This window comes from Sebastes fasciatus, chromosome 1 (genome assembly GCF_043250625.1).
Source record: "Sebastes fasciatus isolate fSebFas1 chromosome 1, fSebFas1.pri, whole genome shotgun sequence".
Lineage (NCBI taxonomy): Eukaryota > Metazoa > Chordata > Actinopteri > Perciformes > Sebastidae > Sebastes > Sebastes fasciatus.
Genome location: NC_133795.1, coordinates 8031135 through 8042121, shown reverse-complemented (window position 1 = coordinate 8042121; position 10987 = coordinate 8031135). Strand labels below are relative to the sequence as shown.

The 10987-nt window shown below is 41.6% G+C and overlaps 1 protein-coding gene and 1 non-coding gene across 2 annotated transcripts; both read left to right on the top strand.

Moving 5' to 3' along the window:
- The first annotated feature begins 1812 nt into the window (after positions 1–1812).
- uqcrc1 (ubiquinol-cytochrome c reductase core protein 1) lies at positions 1813–10987 on the top strand. The gene is made up of 13 exons (XM_074610932.1): positions 1813–1973; positions 4382–4522; positions 4656–4742; positions 5499–5628; positions 6230–6428; positions 6675–6754; positions 6868–6983; positions 7584–7727; positions 9002–9162; positions 9583–9668; positions 10078–10166; positions 10267–10342; positions 10448–10987. The coding sequence occupies exons 1-13, from the start codon at positions 1911–1913 to the stop codon at positions 10510–10512; spliced, it is 1437 nt and encodes a 478-aa protein (XP_074467033.1). The 5' UTR covers positions 1813–1910; the 3' UTR covers positions 10513–10987.
- On the top strand, positions 5807–5927 carry LOC141780507 (small nucleolar RNA SNORA26). The gene has a single exon (XR_012596681.1). It is a non-coding gene; the product is annotated as a small nucleolar RNA SNORA26 (small nucleolar RNA).

The following is a 10987-nucleotide window of genomic DNA, read 5'->3' as shown; positions in this document are numbered from 1 at the left end:
CCCGGAGCCTCTCCTCCGCTGCCTGCTTGCCTTCACTGACACAGCGCGCACCAACAGAGGTTTTCAGTGTCTTGTGAAGTGACGGGACTCCGCAGAGAGAAACGTGAACCGTGACACCGGCACCCGGTGTCTCCCTGCGGGCGCAGGAGGGAGACAGTAACGTTTCTCTCTGGAGGACCTGCAGCATTTATTTCTGCACAAACGTCCACTGTACATTCACTAGATATTCTCAGAGCTAAACTAACTCTCCTGCAGTGTGGAGTGAGCGCACGTTCACGTCTAGAGGTGGAGTGAGTATGCGAGAACGTGCGCTCTGTCTGAGTGAAGGCGAGCAGGCAGAGGAGACGAGGCTCCGGCCACACGCGAGCGCGCATATGAGAGCGCGCATGTTTCCCGACCCGGTACATTTATACGCTTACAAAGTTACAAACAGTCCCTTTAAATTAGTAAAACATTAATCATTAGCTCCAGTTAAAGGGACTATTTGTAACTTTGTACACGCATAAATGTAGCGGGTCGTCACACATGCGCGCTCGCATATGCGCGTTCGCGTGTAGCCGCTGTACCCTCCTCCTCTGCCTGCTCGCCTTCACTCAGACAGCTCAGCTCGCTCCACCTCTAGACGTGAACGCGCGTTCATTACACACTGCAGAAGAGTTAGTTTAGCTCTGAGAATATCTAGTGAATGTATAGTGGACGTTTGTGCAGAAATAACTGCTGCAGCTCCTCCAGACCAACAGAGGTTTCCCGTGTCTTGTGAAGTGACGGAGCTCTACAGACATTTACGTTGTCTTCTCGTTACCGACCGGGTGCCGGTGTCTCCTCTGCTCTCTCCGGCTGCGGGCGGAGAGAGCAGAGGAGACACGCTGGAGAGCCCCGCTGCCTCAGCCTGCACTTAGGCAGGAAAAGCCAACACTAGGATCAGATCTAAATCATGTTCATGGAGAGACCTTCGTCTGGTCAGCTAACATTACTGCCAAGCAGCTGAAACATATAGTGATATTGTGGTTTTAGCTGACTTGTGTCGCCTCACTGTTTTGAGTGATGCTCGTTCAGGTATATTTAGAGCGAGCAAGCGCGAGCCCGACGCTGACTTTCGTTGATTTCACGGCCACAGGTGTCGCTGTTAAGCAGCAATTCTGAAAGTTACAAATAGTCCCTTTAAGCTAAATTCTTTCTTTCTTTTTTCTTTCTTTCTTTCTCTCTTTCTTTCTTTCTTTCTTCATGGTTGACTAATTTTAGCCAAATTCTTTCTTTCTTTCTTTATGGTTTGAAATACTTAATTGGACCTAATGATTAATGTTTTACTAATTTTAGCCCAATTATTTCTTTCTTTGTTTCATTCTTTCTTCATGGTTTATTCATTTTAGCCAAATTCTTTCTTTCTTTCTTTCTTTCTTTCTTTCTTTCTTTCTTTCTTCATGGTTTACTAAATGACTTGTCGCCTCACTGTTTTGAGTGATGCTCGTTCAGGTATATTGAGAGCGAGCAAGCGCGAGCCCGACGCTGACTTTTCGTTGATTTCACGGCCACAGGTGTCGCTGTTAAGCAGCAATTCTGAAAGTTACAAATAGTCCCTTTAAGTCTTTCCAACCTGACCACACTGAACTACCCTCAATAACACACAGAGGACAGCTGGTGGCGACATTTCCCCAGTTGAAGAGATAATCTACATGTTTTATCTGACGGAGTAAAAGAAGAAGTGAAGCCCTCCCACCGCGCATGCGCTCCCACAGCCTCCCACAGCGCATGCCCTCCCACCGCGCATGCGCTCCCACAGCCTCCCACAGCGCATGCGCTCCCACGGCCTCCCACCGCGCATGCGCTCCCACAGCCTCCCACAGCGCATGCCCTCGCACCGCGCATGCGCAGACTCCCCCTCCACCCCTCCAGTGTATCAGAGCTGAACGATGGCCTCGTCTGTGTGTCGGGTCGGGAGCTCCGTAGGTCGAGTCCTCGCCAAGAACCGCAACGTGAGTTTACATTTGAAGGCTAGACATTAAAGCTTGTTTTGCAGTATGAAACGTCCCGGTGCTGTTTGTTATTGTGTCGTAACGCTGAAGGTAGTGAACCTGCTGAGCTAACAGGCTAGTTAATGCTAACTAGCTTAGCAGTTAGCATCAGTGAAAGCAAGGTCAACTCAGATGAAACAGTCTTGTATTAATCTTGTAATAATCGCTTAATGTGTAACGTTTACTCTATATACACGTGTTTATCTAGATGAGCTGGTCGTCGTCTCGGTGTTTCACAAGGTCACCAGCTGTAGTTTGACTCTGTTGTCCTCCTCTGTCCTCATACTGCAGCTGAACTAGCTTCCTGGCTAGCAGCCTTAGCCTGGTGACTTTGGACAGACAGTGCTGGACTTTAGTGGATCATCGAAATGTTTGATTGTTGAAAAGGTGCTTTTGTATCATGTAGAACAATATGTGAAAACTGTTCACTGACTTGAGAAACTAAGCTACTTTAGAAAGTGACATTAGCTGTGTTCCCATATTTTATAATACAGTACAGTAACCCCAGATCATCATTGCACAACATGTTCTTGTATAAATCTGAATAAACAGTCAAATTGTTCTCAGAAATAATCCTAAAACCAGCACTGCTCCCAGTAGACCACTTACACACCAAAAAACTGACAATAACCTGATATTTTCAGGTGTAATTTAATTTAATTCTCACTGTGATATATCATTTTCCACTTGTGCAATTTTAGTCTGTTTATTGTCAATACTGTATATACTGCTCCTATTTTTATACTTCCTTTTATTTAAAATGTTCATATTGTTACACTTTGTTTATCTCTTTTTTACTGTGTTAGCTGATGCATCTTGTTTTCTGCACTATCCTCTTTGCTGCTGTACACTGCAAATTTCCCTACTGCAGGACTAATAAAGGAATATCTGATCTTAAATATTGAAAATACTGTCTGAAAATTAAAATATTTATAGAATGGCATCCCATTACCGTACAGTACAATGTGATGGATATATATATGTAGTAGTAGTATATATATATATAGATATCTAGATATCTATATATAGATATCTAGATATATAGATATCTATAGATATCTATAGATCTATCTATAAATAGATAGATCTATAGATATATAGATAGATATATAGATATATAGATATAGATATATATATATATATATAGGTAGTAACTTTATTGATCCCAAGGGAAATTCAAGTTTCCAGCATCACAGTTCCATAGTGCAAACATATTAGTAAAGAGACACAAGTAAGTAATACAGAGTATAACAAATATACCAGATATAAAAAATAACAGGAGATGAAGAAACTGTTAAAATGAAGATAGTGCAGGGTAACAACTGAGATACGGGACTATTCAAAATGTGAATATAGTGCAGAAAGTGATATAGTGCTGGATAATAAAATATAGGAGATATAGATATTAAGAAATTTCAAATGTGGAATATAATGCAGGATAAAAACTGAGGTAGAGTTTTTTAAATAGACTAAAGTGCAGAATAAAGTTGTACATTGTTTGTAGAATAGAGTAAAACAAGTCTATAAGGGATATGTTAAACTAGACAATTGTACATGTTTTACATCTGAATATATTTGATTTATACTGATATTGTGTTCTGGTTCTGTCTATTTTTAGTCATTAGCAGATAGTAGAAGGTGGCAGTGGTGTCAATGTCAGCAGCCAAGTTTAGATGTTGTCCTGTGCCAAACATTTATACTCTGTATGTAAACAGATTGACTTAAAGTGTTCAATACAGTCTGACCCAGAGATAGACTTTTAGATTTTATTTGTTTACACATATAAAAAAGGTACAAGTTGATATTATATAAACAACAACAAATGTGATGGAGAGGTGCAAAACACCCTCAGCGGGGCTTGATCAGGGCACTCTCCAGTGCGTACCTTAATCAATTATAAAAAGAGAATAAAATACTAAAAGGGTTGTAAAAAAGAGAGCGAAGAAGAAAAAGATACGATTACACACACTTGCAAACATCCATATATGCAAGTAGAAAAAGTGATGAAATAGAATTAAGATTCACATTATTGTATCATCAATGAAAAGCAATTATTCATAAGCAATTTACAGAGATAATCCACAAGGAAAACATTGGGGAGATAAAAACATTACTTTAACGGCTTCTGGTGCCAACTTTAAAATATGAGATGGCAAAGTGTTCCATATCTCTGAACCTCGGTATATTAAACCAAACTATAACTGAGATGCTCGACACAGGAGGTCTGAGTTTTTTTCACGATAACATCTCTAAAGCCTTCAGATTATGGAGGATGAAAATATATAAAAGTGGCTTCCAATGTGTTTAATGTTAGCAGAAATTCATCTTATTCTAACAGTATTTGCCTCTTGGTGTCTCTACCCATCCAGCCCATCCTGCTGTCTCTGAGGCGTGGACAGGCCTCAGTCAGCTATGCCCAGAGCCTGCTGGGAGCTCCTGAAACTCGACTCACTACCCTGGACAACGGTTTGAGGGTCGCATCTGAGGATACTGGACATGCTACATGCACTGTAAGAACACAGTAATACGGGATCTATTCACAACCAATGTAGGAGGTTGATTTAGCACTTGATAGACTCGCCATTGAATGGTATGTGTTGTTGTAGATTCATATTTTCTTCACATATCTCTTCCCCATCATAGGTTGGACTGTGGATCAGTACTGGCAGTCGCTATGAGAGTGAGAAAAACAACGGAGCAGGCTTCTTCCTGGAGCACATGGCTTTCAAGGTATGTCAAGTTGTCACTTCCATCCAGCTTTTCTAATTAGATAATTCACATACAAATGTTTAGATGGAAGCGTGGTGTTATAAGAGTAGCAGGGGGTCCTTTCAGAAATAGCTTAGTGTGAGCATAGCGAGCGAGAGAGAGTGATGGTGGCTCAGAGTAGAAATTAGCAGTAAAGTTGTCTAGTATTAGTAAATGTACTGTGTAACCCTGAAGTGAGCATCAACTTCAGCCCTGGAGGCAAACAAAGTCTCCCCTGTGTTTCCTTACCACAGTCTGGAAGCTGAAGCAGGAACGGTTAACACTGGCTCTGTGTTTCCCCGTTGCATGTTAACTTTTGAAAATAAAATCAAGCCTCCTCCTACATTAATTCACTGTCTTGAACCACGTTTTCGTCACATTATGTCAGCCTACTCAACAGTTTGAGAACAAACTATTTAAAATAAATCAATGTGCAGCAGAAATACAGGTGAAACACTGCTTCCGCAAAATATTTGGAGATGAATTGACGCTCCTTTTCCAACAATTAGAAATTAACGACATGGATTTAGGTCTAGTTGCAAAGCCAAACACAACAGTACCACTGTGTGGCATAAAATGAACAGAAAAACACAATTAAATCGTTAATTGTAATTATTTGTATGACAATCAATCGTCAACTAAAATTCATGATTGTGACATCCCTAGATATTTCTACCTGTTAGCCAAACAATGCCATCACACAGCTCCTTCCATTCACCTTTTGTTCTCACTCCCCAGGGAACCAAGAAGCACCCTCAGTCAGCCCTGGAGCAGCAGGTGGAGTCTATGGGTGCTCACCTGAGCGCTTATACCTCCAGGGAGCACACTGCATACTATATGAAGACCCTTGCCAAAGACCTGCCCAAAGGTGAGATGACCTGCTTACAAGCAGTGAAATAATCCTAATTACTTGGCCTTACTTGGCGCAGAAATGTGCCTCTGATGCTTCAGCTCGCGAGACGATTAACATCGTTCCCATGTCAACTCGCTGTAACTAATACCTCCTAAAGTGAATTCATCTTATGCAGCAGTGTCCCCTCTAAGCTTTGCCCACTCGAGGTTGTTAATGTCTTGAGTGGCCATTATTGAGGGGTAGACTACGATACTCTCTGAAAACCTGGGTCAGGGGTCTCACCCCTGCCTCTGGACCTGTCGGGAGGAACAAGACCTGAAATACAAAGCGGCTGCTAAAAAATTTGTTTAGTCATGGAGTAGGGTTGGGCGATTGGACAAATATATTGATGATTGGCTGAGTACATCGTTGATGTTTCTTTGGGGCAATATGTTTGTCAGTTATTTGCACATATAACTCGGTGAAATAAGGGTTTATTTCGACCAAACCAGAGTTGGTGATTGTTCGAAAGACAAATCAAGATGGTTTTTGGTGAGTCATACTGTATGAGGCGGTAAGTAATATCTTTGCTGTTTCTAAGTTGTGAATACTTGTTTTTTCCTATGTGTTTTCCCAGCCGTGGAGCTGCTGTCAGAGGTTGTGCAGAGCTGCTCACTGAGCGAGGCGGAGATCGAGCAGCAGAGGGGCGTGGTGCTGCGTGAGCTAGAGGAAGTCGAGGGTAACCTACAGGAGGTTTGCCTTGACCTGCTGCATGCCACAGCCTTCCAGGGAACTTCTCTAGGACACAGTGTGCTGGGACCCTCCAACAATGCCAGGCAAGAGGAACTGCATGCTCACACACACACACACACACAAAATAATTAATAATTCAATATTAATCAAAAGCACACTGCTGTCAGTGAGCTGCTACGATGATGCTAATTATGGCTTCAAAAGTTGCACAACTACAATTTGTCATGATTTAACTTCTCATTTTGCGTTTTCTTTCAGTATGTCTATTCCATATTATATTAAATTCTGCACCATTGTGTACTTACAATACTCATATTCAATTCTCCCAGGTCTCTGACCCGTCAGGACCTAGTGGACTACATCAGCAGCCACTACAAAGCCCCTCGCATGGTGCTGTCTGCTGCTGGAGGTAGGTCCTCTATATCCTAACACACGCACACACACACACTGTGAGGAGGCACTCTGTGAATTTCTACTTTTCCTGGATCGACTTGGCGTTTATCTGATGTGCATCCTCTACAGGTGTGAACCACGAGGAGCTGGTCGGTTATGCCAAAGATCACTTCAGCGGAGTGTCGTTCGAGTACGAGGGAGATGCCGCCCCCTTGTTGTCACCCTGCCGGTTCACAGGCAGCGAGGTGAGATGTGTTGAGAGTGTTTTGCAGTAGTGTTTTTCTCTTCATTGTTTTGTGAGGTTTGTGACATGATCTCTTATTCCACTGCTATTTCACATGACCATTAGTTCTTAGGGGTGGGACAAAAAATCGATTCACCTATGTATTATTATTATTATTTTTTTTACCATTTAGAAATTGATTTAATAATGCCAGAATCAATAGAATTGCTTCATTTAAGTCTATGCAGACTTGTTGAATTTAGCGCAAGTACACTCGTGACTACGATTTTTATCAAAAAAAGCAATAAATCGTAATATCAAAACGCAATACTTGTGGAATCACTATACTTATCAAATCAGCCCCCAAGTATCGTAATAGCATAGAATCGGGAGATTAGCATATCATCCCAGCCCTATTATTAGAAATCGCTGAACGTGACCATCTACGGCCGAGTATTGCAGCAGTCACAGACTAATTTCAAGTTAATTAACTTCTATTTGAGATTGATGTTTGATATTGTAGATGTTTATTCTGGCCTGTGACAGACCAAAGAACATGGTTCATTTTTCACAGTCATAGTTAATTGTTTTGTTGATCTGTTCCTTTCCTGCCTCTCCTCAGATCCGTATGCGTGATGATGTTATGCCTCTGGCACACGTTGCCGTGGCTGTGGAGGGCGCCAGTGCTGCCAGCCCAGACATCGTGCCACTCATGGTGGCCAACTCCATCATCGGCAGCTTTGACCTCACCTATGGCGGTGGAAAGGTTGGTGAAATATGTTTTTGTACAGGTGTGTTTTAGTTTATGCAATTAAGAAAAGACAATGATGAAATTGGAAGCTGTAATTAATACCTCCTAATTCATCTTATGCAGCAGTATCCCCTTTAAGCTTTGCCCACTCGAGGTTATTAATGTCTTGAGTGGCCATTATTGAGGGGTAGACTACGATCCTCTCTGAAAACCTGGGTCAGGGGTCTCTCCCCTGCCTCTGGACCTGTTGGGAGGAACAAGACCTGAAATACAAAGCAGCTGCTAAAAAAAGTCACGCAGTGCCCATCCCTGCATAGAATAGCAATTTTAGATATTTTACGGTTTCATTTACTGAAAGCTAAACTGTATTATTTTTTTACTACGATTATAACATTCTTGTGTCAACATATTTAAATGTTGGATTAATGGTAAAATGCTATAATTGGCACAGATGTGGGGTGGAAGATGTTGTACTTGCTCTACACACCTGTTGTTCCATCTTTGCTGTAGTTGGAGGCTGACAACGTGTGGCATGTTATACAGAACTATAATAGTTTTTAAAAGTCAGTTTATATATTTATGTAATATTCCTACGCATCCTGAAAAATCTGGAAAAAAGTTGACCAATTTTCCAGTCATTGAAAACACATGGAAAATGAACGAAAAAATCCTTGTGTTGTCCTGGAAATTTATTTCAACATTCTCTTATTTCCCTTGAGCTGTGAATGAATTACCAGGTAATCTATCAGGACTCAGGGCTAAGTTATATTCAGGAACGAATTAATGTTCAAATTTTAGTTTATGGACGAGAATATTTTGTACAGGCTGCTCTCGGTTATGTTGTGGAAACGCTGTGAATGTCTCATGGTAGCACATGTAGGTTGGATGACATTACAGTTGTGGCTGGAACTCTGAATTATTGTAAGTTACATTATCCTTCAAATGTAAATATTAGTCACTGATGGCTGTTAGTTTGTATTATTATATTGTAATATATATTATAATTTCTAAGCACAGAAGAGATGATTTCAGAGATCCCTGTCTGTCATATCAGCTAGATCATCACTGGAAAAGTCCTGGGAAATGATCTCTAGAAAAGAGTGGGGACCCCGGTTTCTGTACTGCTTCAACACTGTACTGCTGTTATTATCACATACTCAAAGCAGGTCAACCTAAATATAACACCATAAATATTTAGACCTACTACCTGATGATGTGTGTGATTATAATCTCATTTTAAATTGTAAACGGTTGAATATCAGCATCCATTTCCTTCCTCTCACTTGCAGCACCTGAGCAGCCGCCTGGCTCGCCTGGCGGTGGAGCAGGAGCTGTGTCACAGCTTCCAGGCCTTCCACTCCTCCTACAGCGACACCGGCCTGCTGGGAATTTACTTTGTGGCTGACAGGCACAAAATTGAAGATATGATGCACTGGTCCCAGAATGCCTGGTCAGTAATGACTCTGGGACACACACACACACACACACACACACACACACACACACACACACACACACTCACAGGGTTCAACCTTTTTTTTAACTTGCCCGACCGGGCAGGTGGGTTAGAAATCTTTTTACTTGCCCTTATACAAATTTGTATTTATTAGTGGTTATCAAATAACAAAAACTAAAGTTAACTGTCATGTTTTATCCACCTTTTAAAATTGCGACAAACTGCACAATACATAGTTGGAGTTTTGCCCACATCCTCTCTAACACCACCCAACTAAACTCCTGTTTCCAGGCGGGCAAGCCTTATTGTTGAGCCCTGACTCACAGAACACCATAAGTGTAATGTTAAGTCACTTTTAATTATAGGACAATGTACATATTTTGTCTTATTTCCTCCACTTTCTGCTCCCCGCAGGATGAACCTGTGTACCACGGTGACAGAGAGTGATGTAGCCAGAGGCAAGAACGCTCTGAAGGCCAGCCTGGTCGGACAGCTCAATGGTACGTAACATGTCTGTCATGCATTTAAACGTACATACAAACTCCTCCGAATCACAATAAGGTTATAATAGTTTTGAATTTTCAATTAGTTGTTTTATTTTTTATTTTTAATTTTTCATTTTCAGTTTAGTTTACCTAGTTTTCAGAGTGTGTTTGCTAGTTTAAGTTTAGTTTCAGTTTAAAAAAAAAAAAAAAAAAAAACTGAAATTAATTTACGTTTGTTTTTATTTTATTTGAATTAGTTTTTACCCAGGTAATATTGTTTGTTTAGTTTTTCTTAAAGGATTTAGTTTTTATTTAGATTCTGTTTACTGAAAATGTTTTTCACTGCTTATTTTGGTTTTAGTTTCAGGTTTGGTTTACTAAAATAATCCTGAATCACAAGTCAACACACCCGTTTGTCTTTTAGGGACAACACCTATTTGTGACGACATCGGCAGACACATCCTGAACTACGGGCGGCGTATTCCTCTGGCAGAGTGGGACGCTCGGATCGATGTGAGTTGACACTCTGAACTGGACTATTTGTACAATTGAGAGAAAACATTTTATTGCGTGAAGCATTGCCTCTGACTTCCCTCCACATCTCTTCTTTCAGGCCGTGACCCCCAGGATGGTGCGTGACGTCTGCTCCAAATATATCTACGATAAGTGTCCTGCTGTGGCAGCTGTTGGTGAGTTATTTTTGTGTGTTTTAGTCCTTTTGTAGCAAGGTTAGGGGCCCACGCTGCGATATCTGTCTCTAATCTATCTCTCCTGCCTCTCTCTCCACCCCTCAGGCCCCGTCGAGCAGCTACCCGACTACAACAGAATGCGCAGCGCCATGTACTGGCTGAGGTTTTAAGATACGTTGTTGCGTTGCTCCGCGTGTCCCACGTTTGCTCCTCATCTTCCTCCTCAACCTCGCCCCGCTCTCCTCCCGCCATCACCGCGAGAGTGAACGCCTGAGGATTGTCCACTCATCCATCCTCTCTCTTCTCCCTCGCCTCCTTCTCTTATCCCGCCCACTGATCACTCTTAGTTAGCCATGAGGGGTGGCAGCCAGTCTGCACATTGTGAGTATTGAAATTACACATCGGTTACCTCTTGATTGTACTGTCCAGGTCCTCGTTATACCTGGTACTGACCTGGAGAGAGGAGGAGAGAGAGGGCAGACTTGAATAGTAAATAATCATCTACTGGACACAGCACAGCCAGTACTGAATACAACCAGTTTGGAGCAAGAGTATATTTATAATTTCTGTAACATTTGTTTCTGTCCTCTATTGTACATAACAGAAGCTCTCATTCCGACAAAATAAAAATACTGTAAAACATCA